This window comes from Oreochromis niloticus, linkage group LG22 (assembly GCF_001858045.2).
Source record: "Oreochromis niloticus isolate F11D_XX linkage group LG22, O_niloticus_UMD_NMBU, whole genome shotgun sequence".
Taxonomy (NCBI): Eukaryota; Metazoa; Chordata; class Actinopteri; order Cichliformes; family Cichlidae; genus Oreochromis; species Oreochromis niloticus.
Genome location: NC_031985.2, coordinates 11906964 through 11925622, shown reverse-complemented (window position 1 = coordinate 11925622; position 18659 = coordinate 11906964). Strand labels below are relative to the sequence as shown.

Sequence of the window (18659 nt, the reverse complement as noted above, 5' to 3'; positions counted from 1 at the left end):
GAACTCTGCCGCTCTCCGTAGTGCCAGGGTAACCATAGCAACGGCAGTACGCTGTCAGACTGGCAACATAAACGGAGAGAAGAAGAGGAGAGGCGATTGTTAAAAAGCTACGTAAGTTCAGACTGAGCATCGTTTAATGTTAGCACGTTTGTTCGAAAACAAAAACAGCAGGTATTAAAAAAAAGAGGATGTTTAAATGTTTAAAATTTTAGCTTTTAAAAACTGAAGCCAGAAAGCAGTTCTGAATTTACAAATGGATTCGGGAAAAGTTGTGCACAGAAGAAAGCCGGGGATCCCTGTAATCGGTTTGACAGCATCCCAGAAGAGCCACCGCCATCAGGAGGTGAGCAGTTTGGAAATATCTCCACTGGGAAAGTAAATGGCATTGTTAGAGTGTGATAACGCCTTAAATGCTTTAAAGGTATTTAAAGCATCAACAGCTTAACATCAGTGTTGCTGTTAAATGGTTTCTGACTTTTCTGAGCATTTCAGAAATTGCAAATTATATCCCAGCCGAGCCTGACAGACAGCCTAAACTATAACCTAAATTCCTCTCCAGGTTAATGCTAAAAGTCTCGATCTCAGTAAGGTGATTCGTCTTCTTGAAGATCCTTTGACAGTAAGTTAAAAACCTGAATGCCAGTCCACTTTTTTCTGCTATTGTATTACACATATAGTGCATTTAATCCACCTGTTTTTACTAAAGACTAACTTGAAGGAAAGACACCTTTTTGTTCTGAAGAAACTACTGAAGAAAAGCCAAATTGGCTTTGTATCCTTTCATTTTTTTTTCTCATATTGTAGACTGTCTTTCTAAGAAATCCCTCTCGGGCGTCACACACAGCAGCAGATTGTCAAATTTTCCTCATTATGGTCCCCTGCTGCAGTGATGGAAATAGATCTGCTCTCATACCACGTGAACACAAAACCAAACATTGGTCCCAAGGCTCTAATTTATCACAGCATCACTCTTTCTGTCAGCATTTTCTGTGTTCAGAAATAGGCTCAGTTATCACAATGACCCATCACCTCCCCTTGCTTGTTGGGATTTAGCTCTGCATGAGTGAACAATCTGCAAAAAACTTCTTTAACTGTCTGAAGCTTTTAAAAGAGCTGACAGCCATCGCAAAAATACTCAACATCTGCGCAGAGAAGGTGACAGATCACCCCGAATATGTGCCCATTCTGTGTGAAGCTCTTATAATTTGTAGGTAAGAAACTCTTTCAAGCAAACAGCTCATATTTTATCTCACAAGATGATCTGATCGTCAGAGTGCTGCTCTCTTTCGTCTCAGGCTTCCCTTTCTGAAGGAGAAGACATCTGACGAGCTGCACTACGCTCAGGATGTCACAGAGTTTCTCTCTCAGATGGGTAATAAAGGGCTTTCAGATTGGTCAGTCACTGCTGCTTTAAATACATTTATATACAGGTGCAAATTATGTTTGTTTTTTGTTTTTTTAAAGACAGAAAGTCACATTATTTGATCGTAGAGTGTTAAAAATTCAAAACAGCAACAGAACTGTGAAACATTTCATAATTCCAGCCTCTAATTTTGAAACATTTTTATTATTTTAATTGGTTTTTAATGGTCTTGTTTGCGATACATGATCACATTTTTACAAACCTAATGATCAAAAGATTTCTGCTGTGGCATGTTAATCTTACATGCTGCATGATATTCAAAACAAGCTAGCTCCCTCTAAAGATGTGAATTTTTAAAAACAACTCAGAAATATAGATTATTCAATTTTAAGAAATGTTTAATCATTTGAACTTTTTGTTAACTTAAAAAGAGTAAACTTCCATTAATTTAAATGGTTAGACTTGAAACTTGCACAGTTGCGGATTAAGTTAGTGCAGTTTTAATATTCTTCAGATGAGAATGACGACATGGAGCTCTTCTGAGTTGTGTTTCTCTTGGCAGGGTGTCTGATGAGAGTGTCTGATGCTGAAGTGAGGCAGCTCATATTTGAATGCGTGAAATCATTCTACAGCTCTGTGGCTCCCAAACAGATGCTCGATGGTACGGATGGTACCACGCGAAAGCCTCGGACTTTCCCTTCTAACAACCAATTTTCTAGACTTTCACTAAGTGAGGCTCTGTCATGGCGTCTGTGGTGGCATGCTTGTGCTTTTCTTTGTCCTCTGTGTTTCTTCTCTTCTCTTTTCTTTTCATTTGTTTTCTTCATGTTTTCTTTATTAGAATTGGTTAGATTTCATATAGATATGTACATGAGCTTACAGCCGTACCCAGTGTCCTACGAGGCTGTTCAGGATTTAGAGATAAAGTTTTTGAACACATGATAGCACAAGTTTAATAGATCATAAAATCTGTCAAATATGAGGCTGAAATAAGGATTGGTAACTTATTTTTCTAATAATTTAAAAGGGCGTTTTGGGTAGACTTTCAAGAGTCATATCACCAATGTGAAGTAGGTGGCTGGTCAGTACAATGGCTCATTTTTACTTATATATTTTGTTGTTAGTTTAGTCCTTATTAAAGTAATTGACCATCATTTGTTCCAGAAACTCATGTTTAGTGAGCCTCTAATTTTTATTTTCATCTGAATCTGATTTTTTTTAATGTGTTCTTTATTTCTGACCGTGGCATGACTCTTTTTTAAATGTTGATTCCTCTTTAGTTATCAGTATAATTGTCTTGTTCCTTAAAGTGGACATAATGTGTTTTTCCTTAATTTCTGTTTTATGCACGCTTTTAGAATTTTTAATGATTATTTTTAACATTTCAAAAGTTTTGGGTAATGATGCCATTGTATGAAAAATTAATCCATGTTTGACAAAAGCCTTTTTTTTCATCTCCTGGCTCTGTAAAGGCTGATAACTCTAATATGTTCATCTAAGTTGCACAACTCTGCATGTAAGCACAGAAGCACCACCTTCTTCTGTTTGTGAGGGTCAGCCAATCAGGATGAGGTTGGGGTAAGAGGAAAAGGGCTAAAATGACTTGTTTTAAACAGAAGCTGATGTGAGGGATTGCGCTATGGCTGAGTACAAGATAAATAATTTTGAACTGTGAGTCATACTAAACTACTGCAGTACAGTCCAAACATGGAGCTGGAAATCACCTCAATAAGTCCACTTTAAATGGCTTATAATGATCTCTTAGCTTGTTTCTTCCCTGATGTTGAACCTGGGATTTAAACATTTATAGTTGTGTTTAATAATGTTTCTGCTCTGTTTCCTCAGGCCTCCAGCCGACCTCTCCAGGCTACAGGCTGCAGCTGCTGGAGCGCAGTGAGCTGGCTCAGACACTTCTCCTCTCCATGGCCACTCTCGAAAACCAGCCCACCATCAAACTGCAACTCCTTCACATCCTTCAGATCCTCTCCAGCTGCTCTGGTCAGTCATTTATTTCACTGCAGAGCCAGTGAGGGAGGGGAGGAACAGATGACCTCCTTCACTGGAGAAAGTAGCCAGCTCTCAAGATCATAAATCAGATATTCGGACAATGATGATTTAAGTGTCCTTACTTCAGTGTCAGCAGGTCACTGGGTTATTTACTGGGTTACACACATCTATGTTTCACTTTACAACCACAGATATGAACTGTTCTTCAATACTCCATGCTCGAGGAGCAGAGACTGTATGTCTCCACATGAACGACTACGACCCGACCGGCCAGGTCCTGTTCCGCTCTTCCGAAATCCTCTGGAACCTGCTGGAGAGGGGCAACAAGGAGGTGGTCACCGCTCAGCTCGGCACCCTGGAGTGTGTCCTGTACGCGTGTCCTCCTCATTTAAGATGCTTTTAAATGTGCACGATGTGCCTGATGGATGTAGGATCTTTTAAATGAGGCAGCACAAGGGAAATTTCCTTGGAGTTTACTTCACAAAAATTTCAAGATTTTAAGTACAACGTTTTTCTAATCTATTAAATGCCTCGAACAATCAACACATCCTTTAAAAGACTAGGGAAGAAATACAGAACTACAATGAAATAAACATAACAAATACATCATTCTTTTCTTATGTGTAATGATTTTACATTTCTTACATGGGTAATTGAAATGCCTGCAGCTCTGATTTTAGCCAAACCATCATTTTTAATGGAAAAGTTTCATTATTTGTAATTCGTCTGATTTCTGTTGGTTGTGTGTTCCTTGTGTGTGCTGTCATTCATCCTTTGATATCTGACTTTTAGCTTTATTTGTTCCTCAGGTCTCTGAAAGAAGCATTTTTTCACCTGCTGAACACCGGCTCTGGACATTCAGACCTCCAACTCAGAAACGATCTGCTCGTGATCACAACTCTCATTGCAGAAAGTCCAGGCTCACAGCTTATTGTGAGTACAGGAAAGTTTAATAAATAGTAATTTGTTACTTTTTTCACCCACCGGGTGTTTTTATGAATTTTTTTAATAATTTGAGGTGTATCTAATTTTCAGGAGAGTTCATTTGCCAAACAGCTTGTGGTTTTCAGCACATTTCCAGAGCGTGAGGGCACTCTATCCTTTAAATGTTACACACATTTTTACAAATGACTTCATTATTCATGAATACAGTAGCATCTTTTTAAAAAAAGCAGTTTTATTTTCATATGTTTTAGTGAAAAGTCACAACCCTTTGATCCGCAACCTCAAGCTCAGCTATAGTAACGAAGATTTGAAAATGAAGAAGTTGCTGTTGAATCTGCTGGTTGTTATGTCGAGGGACTTGGCTGCCCTGCAGGTCAGTCACACGCTCACCCAGTCATTGTTTAAGTTTGGATAACCTGTGTGATGACTCAGAGTTTTCTTCTCTCAGCTTTATAAAGAAGAACGTGTTATGCTGGCTCTGCTGGCACTCATGAAGCCGCCTGTCGCCTCCTCGTCTGAGCGTCAGTCGGGGTCGCGTCACTGGTCCGCTGCGCAGAAGGAGGAGCTCCAGCTGCAGGCGCTGGCCACCCTCGCCACCATCGGGCCGCTCATGTTGGAGGAGTACATTTCCTGTGAGGGGAACACCTGTCTGCTGCTCCTGCTGGACTGGTGTGTTGGGCCAGGTCAGGAAACACAAGAAAAAACAAGGCCCAGCAGAATCTGTACTGTATCTAAAAGGTTAAAGGTCAAGGGCATTACAGTGTCCTATCAGAGTGTATTTGAGTCAAACACTAAGTCACTTATACACTCACTTTTTGTCATTACCATGATTTGCTGCGCAACAGACATTTAATCAGCTTTCATCTCTTACACTTTATCATACTCTTCAGCTTCTTTTGTCTCTTAAAGATTTTTTTATGCAGCTGATAGTTTAACTAGTTTCACAGCTTACAAAATAGCTCATAATCAAACCCCCAAATATAAACAAAAATAGCTCTTAAATAATACACATTTCAACTCCTCTCAGCACTTCAGGTGACACTTTAACTTATGCCTTATAATCTCTGTCACTTTTAATACTTTCTTTGTCAGAGATGTGAAAGCAGGACCTAAACACGTGACTTCCTGTGTAGAGTTCAGTGTGTTTATTTACAGTGAAGGAAGAAAAAGGTGCAAATAATCCTCTCCATGCTTCCCGTGCTTGTTCCCTGCTGCCATGCTGTGGCTTCTCACTGTGTCTTTGGTGAGTTAATCTTCTCCCAATGGTGCCAACAGCGCTACACTTCTTCCACTCATTTCCGCAACCCTCTGGAAACAACAACAGGCTCTTGTTAGTACATGCAACGATCAGAGACCCAAGACACTGTCACAAACTAGCTGGGACCTGATGGAGTTTCTCACAACATTCCCACATCAACTGAAGTTCAGCTCCTCTGTTAAGTAATCCTCCAGACGAGGCTGATCAGCAACAGGTGTGCGTAATTATCCCTCAGGTGTGGCTGGCTCCCCTGCAGGAAAAACTCTCCGGGCCTGACGTCTCAGGAAACCCCGGACACCACCACACACACACACACGCACATCAACTCGTACATAAGGAAACGAGGGAACAGGAGAGGACAACAACAAACATACGACAGCAAGGCATGTTAAACAAACACACGGGCAGGGCGACCAGCCCGAGATAAACGCAGAAATATAAACAAGTCCACCAGAAACACATGAACCCTGGGTCCTCAGACCCAGGGTTCATGTGTTTCTTAGCTTATGGATAAACTTCACACAGTCATTAATTTATTAAGTTTAAATTAGAGGCAGATCTTTTCAGTTAGAGGGACAAAAGGTGTGAGTGGGCATCTGGTCTTTATTTTTTAACAGTGGATTTATTTAAGTCTAATTTATCAACACGTTTGAGGAATTAATTATCTAGCTATCTAATTCTGGCTTTAAGCAGAAGGCATTTCATCGGCCCAATCCTGGCTTCTCTTCATTGACTCCCTGTAATTTTAAAAATAGATTTTTGAGGTTTAACAGATCACTATTAAAGCACGTCTGGCTCTTATGTGTGTCCCTTTTAGCTGTGCCAATGTCAAGGCTTACTGTAAATCAAACGATGACCAGACTGTTTGCTATCAGTGCCTCTCAGACTTTGTAACAACCCACCTGAGGAGATCAGACTCACAAAATCAGAAACATCTTTAAAAAGCTTCTTTAAACACATTTTTATAGACTCAGTAATTCCATTACATGAGATATGTTTGCATTTTGTGTTTTGGATTTCTTATTATTAGTTTTTGGTTGTTAAGTTTTAAATTGTTCCTGGTTTGAGTGACTTTAGTGTTTGGCTTTCGGTGTAGATATAAGCCTTTCAGTATTCTGCTTTTTCCTGTCTGTCAGAGCACTTTGTAAACCTTTTCAATTTGCTATTTAAAATCAATTTTCTTATTATTAATTATAAAGATTTCTATGGACGGATGCTCATCCGTCTCTAAAGAGTTTGGTCTACAGTGTAGACCAATCCACCGTCAGACAGACTGTACTAATCAAGGAAACTGAAGGCGACTGAAGCCATGTAACACGGACTCATAAGTGGGATAACATGACAGAAAATATAGGACTCTCACATGCTTTTGGCCTTTAATGAAGTATGTAATCCATGTAATACACACCTCATTAAATAAAGTACAATGTAATATTTTCATTTGAATTTTAAATCAGGTTTTCTTTATCTGTATTTAGCACATGGGTAAAACACTAATTATATTCTAGATAATATCTATGCAGAAATGTATGAAATCTTAAAGGGTTCACAAACTTTTTCACAAACTGACCAATCGGTCTACAGTCAGTAACTATATTCTCTCCTTTATTTCAGATTCTTACTTTGGCCAGGGTCACAGCTTCCACGCCACCGGAGGCAGAGGCGGTAAGAAGGCACAGACGCGGCACTGTATCAGAGTGCTGAGATCGGTGACTTCTCTGGGCGAAGAGTCTGTAAACCAGGACCTCTGTGATCAGGGAATCATCAACCAGCTTCTGGGTGACTGGACTTGACACATGACACATGCTCAATATCAACATTTACTGTTGATGAATTCAGTAAAGTCAAAGCTGTGGTGTTTCCTCAGGGATTCTCATGCAGATAGACGCGGGTCCTGATGAAGATGATGTCGTCACTCTGGAGATAAAGTCGGATATTCAGGTGATCCTTTCAACGCTGTGTGAGACCGACATGCACAGAAAGGTAAAGCTCATATTGCTAACTTAAAGAAAGCGCTCAGAACTGGCTAGTTTGATATCCGGTGAGTCTGTGTTTGTTTGCTGCCTGTTCTGTTTCATAGGAACTGTTTGGCTCAGAGGGAGTTGAGATGGCGGTTCATTTTCTGAAAAAAGGCTCTGACAAGTTTTACAGCGGCCTCGGACACAACAAGCTCGTGCTCTCCACAGTGGACTGTGTGTGGTCAGTGAACTGCAGCACACTTTAATGCATTAACTGCTGTATTTATTCATATTTGTACAGTCATTTACATTTGCCAGATCCAGGCTAGGGTAATATGAGAAACCGAAAGTGTAACTCTGTTAGCCAGATGTATGATGATGTCTTTGTTAGGCATAATTTAATTGTATAATATAGTTTCTGTATTGGAGCAGATGAAAAACTCACTTGGATTTAATGGCATAAGTGCCTTAGCGGACAAATGGGACTTTTCTATTCTAATGCTCGGTTTACATAATATGAATGCAGTTCAGCTCAGAGGCATTTAACCTCTTAAATCTGGGGCCTTTTGCTGATATTTATTTTTTTTTCAACAATATTTTCAGTTTTTCAGAAGGTTTATGCAGTAAACTAGCCATAATGAACATTAATCAGTACTGCTCACAGTGAGCTTGGGAGTGGCTGCAATCACAGCACTGTAAGAAGGTGACAGATGTACTCTTAGACCTCCTCTTCAGGTCAGCTATTGTTGTTCCCCTTCCTTGACTCCTCGCTCTAACCAGCATTGCTGCCTGCCCAGGATGTGCACTTCCTCATCATTGAAAGATTGGCCACTGGCCTGCAGGTTCAATAGACTGCAGAGTCCCACCCCAAGGAAGCAGGTCTTCTGTGTGTTTAGCGAGAGGTTGTTTGGTTTCCCTGATGCATGATAAACAGCAGTCCTCCTGGTACTTAATGACATACACTATATTATTCTGTTTACTCCGAGAGACCTGGGATCATTGGAGTGGACCATTTTTTGGTGTAGTATGCTTTGGAAAGTGACAGAGATGCTGTGTTTTTCAAAAAGCCTGTCTCAACTGTTCACATAAGGGGTGTCCAGCTCCAGGCCTCAGGGGCCAGTGTCCTGCAGGTGTTAGATATCACTCTGGGTTAACACACCTGAATCAAATGATTATTTCATTACCAGGCCTCTGGAGAATGTTGAGACATGTTGAGGAGGTAATTTAGCCATTTAAATCAGCTGTGTTGGATCAAGGACACATCTAAAACCTGTAGGACACCGGCCCTGGACTCCCCTGACATAAGGGATCACCAACAGTTTTCATGCAGGCAGTGATTAACCTTCTGGATCTTGGAGGATTTCTGGGGCATTGTGCTCTGAGGAGATGGTGCTGTAGCGTCCTAATAATACCCAATTTGTGCTCCAGAGGCTGGTGAGAGTTAAACCTTGAATCCTGGACTGTAAGCATTGGTTTATGGTACACATGAACTTTCAAAAGTCTCCCTATTACTGATGGTAATTTGTGCTTTGCCTGTCCGATTTCATGTCCTCCCTGGTGAACTCGATGTGTTTGTCCACAGAACGTGAGTGAATTGTGGTCCATATGAATAGAATCAACTTTCTGGGAAGCATTATTTACTACTTTCTACAATATTACCTGCATTTAATCATAGTTTTATCCACAGGCTATAGTGTAGTAACAGATATGACCATCAGCATGAAGACGGTCAGTGAATTTTAACCTAATCTGGAGAAATATTTGATGTCTACCACATTATAAATAAAAGTACAGAATCTCGAGATCTGTTATAATGACCTCGAGTTCAGGTCATCATAACAGATTTTTCAGTTCTGTTATGGACCTGCGAGCAGCTCAACAAGCACATTTTTTTGTTGCAATTACAAGCCAAATATCAGGGGTCTATTTTTTGTCTCCTACAGCTGAGAAAGTTTCTGTCCGTGCGCCTTTTCTCCCATCAGGTCGTGTATCGTAGGCTGCTACACCACAGAAGATTACTTTCTGGTTAAAGAGGGGGTGTTTCTTCTCCTCAACTTACTCAGTGTGAGTAAAAGTTTCCTGAAGTTACTGTCGAGGCTTTAAAAGTTTCCTTTTTTTCTACCTGTATTTTGTGACTAAAAATAGGCTTTCAGCTGCTCTGTGTTAAAGCTAGTTCATGTCAGGCAGCGTTCACAGGTAATATAAACGTCCTTTTCTCCTGCAGACAAGCCCCCGGTGTGTGCACGGTGTCGTCCTCGCCACCCTGCTAGAGTTATGTGACAACCTGAACACGCTGCCGTACATTCTGACCTGGAGGGACGGCAACGGACAGACGGCTCCCAGACTCCTGCTGCAGCTGTGGAGAGAGGAAGAGGAGGAGCTAGGAGTTCATCGAAATCAACATGGAGGCATCGCAGGTCAGTCTAGTTGAGTGCGAGGACTAAATGATGAGGCTTTGCGGAGATGAAGAATAGTTTGTGGCTGACACATTTATTCAGTGAGACTTAAAAAGCCAGCCATTTACCATCAGAGAACAGATTTCACCTTTTTTTTTCAATTAGATATCAAATAGAAATAAAGAACTTTATGTTTTTTAGATTTCTGCTGCACTAACAGGTAAATGTTTCTACTAAACTGATGATGCAATTTTAAAAAAAAAGGATCCTGTTAGTCTGTAATGTTATTTGGGGGTCTTTTACGGGCACCTCTGCTTTGTCCTCCACTGTTTGTGTTGGACTTCGACATACACGCCATTATTTCTTTTCCTAACCTGGATTTTATAAACATCTGATTTTTATCTGACATTTTTATGCAACGATAACGTTCTGTACCACTGAGCCAACCAGATGCAGGGAATGGTTAAATATAACTGAAAAAAATATTGTAAATGAAAATACATTTTTTTGTGTGTTTTTGCATAGCTGATGGATTTTTTTTCATCTTTCCATCTCAGACAGAAAGTTTTAAAAGTTTTACATTTTCCAGCAGGTAAAAATCAGATTTTAGGCCCTTTTTGTCTCTGTAATCTCAAATATTTCTCTTTGCTATTTCTTTTATCTTGAAGATCCTCAGAGGCCCATCCTCAGTCTTTTCCAGCTGGATGAACCTCTGCTTTCATTTCCTGCTAACGTACCAAGTGCTGCAGTATTGGAGATGTCAGAGAACCTGCGATCGAAGATTTACTCCATCTTCTGCAAAATTGGTAACCAAACAAATTAATCAGTTTCATACTAAATGTAAACTATTTATTAAGAATATTTTGTAATTAGATTATTTGATTATCCCAATTTCTTTGTAGCTCCTCCTATAGACCAGTTTTACATATTTATTTATTTATTTAGTATTTATTTTTATTAACAAAAAACTACTATTATGTAAAACAAAACGCTATTTTTACATGTTGCTTTTTGTAGCCTTTCAAATCATATTCAGTCTCAATTTGGCTTTTTTTAAAAATAAAGTTTATCTCTTATTGATTGACGATCTTTTGAAGTTTTGAAATATCAGAGTAATAAAACGATACCATGATATTCTGGTCAAAGCATTCGCTAATATTGTTATATTAAAAAGCAATCAGAAGGAGTATTTGTGACTTTTTTCCTTTCAGGGTTTCAGGATCTTCCTGGATTGTTGGGTAAAGATTATGTGACTCTGACCATCATCAGGAGATATCTAGACTTTAAGGTAAAAGTGAAGGAAAAACACTGTTGCTGCTTCATATAATAGTTGCTCAGACTTACAATCTGTTCAAAGTTTGTTCAAATCTGAAATTAATATAAAGCTTTAGCTGTGAGTAGAGTAGAGATGTTCAAAGTAAAAGTACAAAATTCCTCATTATACAAAATACTGAGACGGATTTGAGAGTCTGTCAGGAAAACAATCTATAAATAACCGGTAGTCAAAGGGAGGAAAGACAGACTTAAAGAAGTGTCGAGCTCTCTTAAAGGTTTCAGATGCAGAGGACATAAACCGAGATAAAACATCAACATGTTTATCTCCCATGGTGCTGCAGGTTGGTGAGGTGTGGGATGAGATTAGCCGGGAACTGAGTCTGGAAGGCGTGAGGCCGATCAGCCCCGACCAGGAGGCTCTGAGCACCATCTGCAAGATTGCGGAGGACACGGCGAGGAGGATCGTGGAGGAACAAAACAGCATCCTGGAGCACCATCAGAAGGAGGACATCAGCGAGGAGAAGCTCACATACACAGAGGTACGGAGTAAAGGAGTGGAAATGGTTTACCTGAAAGTCAGCTTAAAATGTTTTTCTTTAACAAAACCCCCCAAAAAAGACATAAATGATATTACACAGGTTGTTTTTTCTTCCTGAGCTACTGTAAAAATAATCAGATTTATTTTCACATGCATAATCAAACAAATTCAGTCTTTTTTTTTTTGTATCTGTCTAGTAAAATGTTTTTAAATATATGTTTGACTAGAAGCACATTTCCTCTGGGACAGTTTGTTTTAGTAAAATGAGTTCTGACTTTTTTCTGTCTTTATCATAGATGAAGTCTCGCTGGAAGCAAAAGGAGTTCATGGCAAAGTCATGGGACGATTACGTTTCTAGGACTTCAAACTATGAAGCCCTGAAGGTTTAAAGATTTTTAACCATAAATTCCATCCTAATAATAATAATATCTGGATTCTCAGTATAAGTAGTAAGTTTATATTTTTGTTATGCACTTTGTATACAGGAAGTAAAAGCACAGAGGGAGAAGTACGCCGAATCATCCAGACCTAAACCAAAGCACGAGGATGCTGCTATCCGCCCTGCTGAGGTCTTTACAACTTTTCATGACTTTTACCAGCCACCCGCTTTATTGCTTCATTGCACCCTGATTAAAATAATTAAATCTCATATCCTATTTTCACAAAATGGAGCAAAGAAAAAAGTCTGTTTAGGGTATAGCTCATTTTCTGGTTCTGAGAATGAGCATTTTTAGTGTATGTAATGAATTTCAGCTTAATATGGAGTTTTTGGCTCAGAAAGCATCACTGAAATTAGTTTTAATAGTAGATAAATCCTGACATTCATGGGCAAAATAACATAAATATGCTACAGAAGATGAATGAAAATATATAAGATGAGATTAGACTTAGTTTATTACTGCCAAACTTGGGAAACTCCTTTGTTACATTAGTTAAACTAAAGTTAAATGGAGCAAACTAACAAATAGCCTTTCTAATAACTTCAGTAGATCTTAACTCTGCACTAATAATGCACAAAGCACAAAATGATCATGAAGTCAGAGGAAAAGGTACGCTTAAATATGCAGGGGGTTAGAACAAATGGTGGTGAGGGATTAGTGTAGTTATTATGCAAACCTTTAATATTTTAAGGTGATAACCAAATATAAATCTGAAGTTTTAGTGAAATGTGATGTCCTTTAGAATATGCTCTGTAAAGAGTTGTTATATACAAAAGAGTTTCTTTGTCTTTAATTCAGTTCTTTTCCTTTTATTTGTGAACAATGATCAAAATTTAAATAATTGAGGAGCAACTTGCTGTTGTCTTGACGTTCTGTTTTGGTGTGTTTCAGCATTTCATCGGACACGTCGTTGGAGTGGAGAGCACGGACGCTCAGGGTCCGGCAGGAGTGAAGGTGACGCTGGTCAGAACTCCAGTCAGAGCCCCAAGTCAGGACAAAGGAGAACCAACAACACCAAACCCAGACTACTTCAGCACGGCGTCTTCTGCAGACTGACGTTACCAAAGTCACTCTTAATACAAGGCATTCACATTCTTCATGTAACAGCATTTATTGTGCTGTACGCTCATAAAATTAAACTGCACTAATGTAAAGACTGTATTAATGTGTTTTACAGGAATTGTCAAGATACATGAGTAGAGCAGAGGGGTCATCAAGTTCATTACAACTTAAAGTGAACTTTAATAGTTTAAAGCGGTCCAAAATAACAAAGTCCAATCGGCAAGAAGATACACTACAAACAAAAGGTGGGGGGGGCAGTGAAGGAGTGACTCAGTGCAAACAACCCAAAAATGCAGACTTTAAGTAAGTTAATTATGCAAGTTTTTTGTAATTTTGTTACAAAAGTGAAATGTTAAACATTAAATTTAATGGTTAAATGAAATTTACTTAATTGGTGTGCATTCAGTTTATACCAAGCATGCTTACCTTATTGATTAATAATTTGAATAATTTGCGTGTTACTCACAGTTATTGCTTCATATTTATGAGGACAAGCACCATTGTTTTGAGTGCGAGGTGTATTTATAGACAGAGTGACGATTAGGGATTAGACACATGTGAAGACTCATACCGGACCGGGGGGGGGGCAAAACTCCAGAGCAAAACACAAGGAAGAGAAAAACAACCTAAAGGTATGGAAGTTTGTCTTTTTCTGTGGCAGAAACAAGCTTCCGTAAAAAAGACATGTACTAAACACAGAGCCGAGAAAACTCACATTAAACATGAAAACATGAACAAAAAAGACGAGAACAGATTGGGACAGTCTAAAATCAAAATAGGAACCGAAGCAAAATACAGGCCAAGATCTAAAAACTAAGGCTAGAACAATAAAGCCAACTTGTCAGGAAGAGAAAACGAGAAAGATAAAATAAAAATAATTCAAGAAAGCTGCTTATAGTGTTTATGTTTCTGGTTCCTGTGGCTCTATGCAGCAGATGCAGACGTGAGGTCACTCCATGTGTACAATCAACACCTTGTAGTCCAGCCCACCACCCCAGCCCTTCACACAGGCACACACACAGAGTCTCTGTCCTTTCAGACAACGTTACACTGGCTTACTTTAATTTCCTGAAGACTTATCTGAGCCATAACCAGACTATTATATTTTTATTTATTTTCTTTTTTTCCCAAGTCCTCTCAACGTGACTGTCAGAAGCAGTAACTTGGCTTTCCTTTGGAGCTAACATGACTTATTTCAGTGCACAGAACATTCATATACAATCTGTTTTAAATTCAAATTGTTTTTTTTCCAAATAATTATGGTTTTTGCATCAAAACTAATAAAGTAATTCGATTTATTAACAATAATCTTTAAATCGTTAAAAATAAAATGTTTTCATCCTACATTTATGTAACCACTCCTGCACCACAAACAAAGAGAGCCTGAACAATCAATGTGGCCTCATAGACTCCGTTGCATTATGTAACATCACTGTACCTTCAAACATAATAAACCCACGGTGTAATTACATCCACTCGAGGTTAACGCTCTCATTAAATGCTGCAGCTCGCTGTTTTTTTGGCAGTAAAAATTAACCTTTTTACTGCTGGGTTGTTAAAAAGTATTTTATCTTTTTTGGGTTACATAAGTGACTGCAGTGCATTAACACACATGTTCCTTCAAGCGTGCAACATGCTGCACAGAGCGACCTCTTCTTCTTCTCCTCCTCTCTCTGCTCTCACCCGTTTCACTGGCTGGATGGCCAAATCACCCCTGACAGGCCGGAGCTTTTCATGCGGCTCTGCGAGTGTTTGTGTGGCACACTGTACAAAAGAGCAGGGAGACACAGGACCCTCTTCAGCGCATCAGGCTGCCCGCTGTTTGCTCAGACTGCCGAGGGGCTTCACGGGGCCGGAGGTCCGTCTGCCGTCGATGAAGGCACGTCTGGATCCCAACTGGATGCTCATCAACACCACGAGGACCTCCTAACTTCAAACTGTGAGACTGATATGTTTTACCTGAAGGCTGATGATGCTGTGGAGACACCAACAATAAATGCTTTATAACACATTATAATGAAGCTGTTAAGTGATAAAGTAAAAGTTTATATAATTACAGCTTTTACTGTCATCAGTTAGCTTCTGCTTAAGGCAAATACGTCCAAAAACATTATAAACTGTGTTATAAACTGTTTATTAAAGGGTCACACAGTGTAAGCCTTAGAAATACTAAACAAGAAGACTTAAAATAAGGTATCGATATTAATAAAAAATTAATATCCTCAAACATTTTCTTGCTTTAGTGGCTTTGAAACTGAGATTTATGTGACAAAACATATGTAAGGCTGTGATATCAGTTTGAATTACCTCAATATGACTAAACCAGTTGGGTTAAAGACAGTTCACTTCTCCACAGAGATGTACTTCTCTTGAGTATGGTTTAAATATGTATCTAAAACATCCTCAAATAAACCAGGCAGTTCAAAGTGAGGCAGAAATCTGTTTTTAAAGTCACTGATTTCCATCAAGAAGATTAAGTTCTCTTTGAGATAAATCGGAGGGTGTCACAGCAGGATAAATGAGATATGGAAGATAAAATGTGTCTTTTCCCCCGTATTTCTCTGTAAAATGCATCTAGTTTTATCTTCTTGGGCTTTTCCCGTCAAACAGTGAAGGCATCCAAAGCAACCATGATATATTCAGCCAGTTTGCCAGACACTGAGTGGGCCTAGACCTAAATTAAAAGAAAATTTCACTGAAGATCTCCTCTGAAAAATGTTTTAAATCTAAGTCCATGTCTGGAAAACTGAGCCGTACTGTCTGCATAAATCTCATATAACAATGCTCACTTAATGAAAACAGTAAGAGTGATGGGAGTTTTCCTCTCCTGCAGGAAGCTCCTCTTCCCATCTGAGAAGCTGAGGCAGCAGGAATGATCATCAGACTGGGAAGACTGACACCGGGATACTTCCGCCTCCTCCAGGTTTGTGACAAAAAAGTCTGCTAGCTGTCGTTATCATGAAGCAAATCTGAGTTTGAATGAATATTTTATGGTTTCTATACATTTTTAATAGCGATACTTTAGACTATGAAAAACAGCAGCAGTGGACAGGATGTACAGAAAGCTCCATCTCAGGAGGGCTTATGTTATATAAGCTGTTCAGACTCCCGCAACCGAAAAATAACTGATGCTGTTCTCCTGCTCAGTTATCAAAAGTACCAAAAATGGTGGTGAGGTAGGTGAGTAGATTTAATGTTACCTTCATAAAAAACGAGTAACTTTATCTTTAGCCTTTACTTTGTATCAATTTGATCTTTAATCGCTCACAGATCAAAGACACATCAGTGGTTCAGGAAAACTTTTCCCTCCATTGGCCAGTCGGGTGATTAAATCACACTTTTTGTGTCTAATTTAATTCCTTCATATACTGTTAATTTAAGCTATATTAAAGTAGTTGAAAAAAACTGCAGTGAAGCAGGTTGTGTCTGGTGGTAAGGAGGTAGAAGGTCTGTCATGCCTAAAGGGTGGAGTTATGTGGACTCCTGGGCGTGTCCAACAGATGCACAGATGACAGGTTTTCATGTTTGCTACTGTAGTGAAGTTGGAAAGGGTTTAAAACTTGTTACTTTAACAATGATTATATTTTATTAATCCACTCTGAGAATAAAAAAATGGAAAACTAACTGGAGACATGCAGAAGAGACAGTGAGGCAAAGGACTGTGGGACAGCACTGTGTATACACAGAAATGCAATCGTGATGTGAACACAGCACTGAAAAACGAGAAGTAGGTGCAGACAATCAGCACAATCACAGGGGAGGAAGCAAAACTGATTACGAGTCATGGAAGATGACTAATAAAGTAGAACAGGAAGTAAGCAATCATAACCAAGTAGAGAAACACAAACGTAAACTTAACATGGGGAAAAAATCTGAGCAAACTAATAAACTCTGATATATACAGTAACTCGAACAAAGACCTGAAAACTGAAGAGACTAAAGAAAGACAGAATGACAATGTAAACAAACAAACTAAGACCCAGCTACAGGCTATTTAATAATAAACGAGAAACAATGCTGGTCCATGGGGAGATGGAATCGGTTATGGAGGGTGTGTGAGGACTGATTAGATAAAGCGATTTGGTCATTTGTGTTGGTTATTTTTACATTAGTGAAATATTACCAGGAAAATAAAGGGATCAGGATTCATTTGTGTTCTTTATGCCCACACATTTTTATTACCATATTTCGTCCCAGTTAAGTGTCTCGTTTAAGGTGTGGAAATTAAAGCACCTTCTGGGGCTTTCTACTTTGTTTTATTGAATTTAACTTTATTGGACAGCGTGAACAACTAAAGCTGCCATCAGCCAGATGAATTATTACCCAAGTGGAGCATTCATTGAAAGCTTATGTCATTAGTATCTCACTATAGCAGCCCCTGGGTGACTGAAAGGAAAACACTCAGTGAGGAGTAAGAATATTTTAACAGCCTTTCTTCACCTGTGTGTCCGCCTTGTCCACAGAGGCAGATGTCGGGTGAGGTCCAGATTCAGCCGCAGAGCAGCCTCATCGATCCCATCGCCATGACGATGGCCGCGGTGGGGATGGGAGTGTCTCTGTACAGCGCCAGGCGGATGTCAGAGAGAGTCCAGCTGAAGCGGCCAAACGCCTGAGAGATCTCACCTGTTCACTGGTTCAGTTTCTGCTGCACAGGCGGTTCATGCGACAGAGGTTGTGTTTGTGAACGTCAGAGAAAGTCAGCGGAGGGGGAGTGTGTTTATGTGTGTGGGTGTGTCTGTGTGGTGCTAGAAGGAAAATCTAAGTGTCCCCAAAGGAAAATGTGAGTCGGTGATCAGCATGTGTGAAGCTGTAGTTTGATAACCCTACGTGTTGTGTGCAGGATATCTTTAAAAGGAGTGCGTATTAAATCAGAGATTTGTACTTTAATGCAATTAATCCTCAATTAACAAACAGCATTAGAGTTTAGTTTAAAAATGTGTATAATACAGATGTAATCCAATTCAATTCAATTTTATTTATGTAGAACCAAATCACAACAACAGTCGCCTCAAGGTGCTTTATATTGTCAGGTAAAAATCCTACAATAATACAAGGAAAACAGAGAAAAGCTCAACAATGATATGACCCCCTATGAACAAGTGCTTTGGCGACAGTGGGAAGGAAAAACTCCTTTTTAACAGGAAGAAACATCCAGCAGAACTAATGTATGTATAAAATCTTACAAACTTATTTTATTCTTAATATTAGTCACAAATGCACCTTTCCAGGCATTTCTTGTAGTTTGTATATAAATCCTTGAGCAGCGTCACATCTGAGTATTTCTTCACTAATCACACTAAGAATCTTCGAAACATCTTCGAACGACTTACTGAAGAAAATGTCTGTAAATGTAAGATGCTAACTCAGAAATATCTACACTTATTTGTGCGTCTAATAAAAATGTTCACATTTTCTGA

The 18659-nt window shown here is 39.2% G+C and overlaps 1 protein-coding gene across 7 annotated transcripts; it reads left to right on the top strand.

The window, feature by feature from the left end:
* The first annotated feature begins 26 nt into the window (after positions 1-26).
* cfap69 (cilia and flagella associated protein 69) lies at positions 27-18659 on the top strand. Of its 7 annotated transcripts, XR_003215779.1 has the most exons (26): positions 27-111; positions 213-343; positions 560-619; positions 707-772; positions 1102-1211; positions 1296-1372; positions 1926-2093; positions 3209-3361; positions 3562-3739; positions 4180-4303; positions 4406-4454; positions 4567-4688; positions 4764-4998; positions 7188-7352; positions 7441-7556; positions 7654-7772; positions 9514-9595; positions 9756-9948; positions 10596-10733; positions 11139-11215; positions 11544-11741; positions 12037-12123; positions 12226-12309; positions 13072-15181; positions 16076-16165; positions 17706-18659. XR_003215779.1 is itself a non-coding variant. In XM_005452838.4 (23 exons), the coding sequence occupies exons 1-23, from the start codon at positions 254-256 to the stop codon at positions 13234-13236; spliced, it is 2787 nt and encodes a 928-aa protein (XP_005452895.1). In that variant the 5' UTR covers positions 67-253; the 3' UTR covers positions 13237-13334. The 7 variants fall into 7 exon arrangements, 4 of the variants coding, with proteins under 4 accessions (XP_013128018.1, XP_005452895.1, XP_025757881.1 ...); XR_003215778.1 differs by having other exon boundaries at positions 66-343; XR_003215780.1 differs by lacking the exon at positions 707-772 and having other exon boundaries at positions 66-343; positions 1054-1211.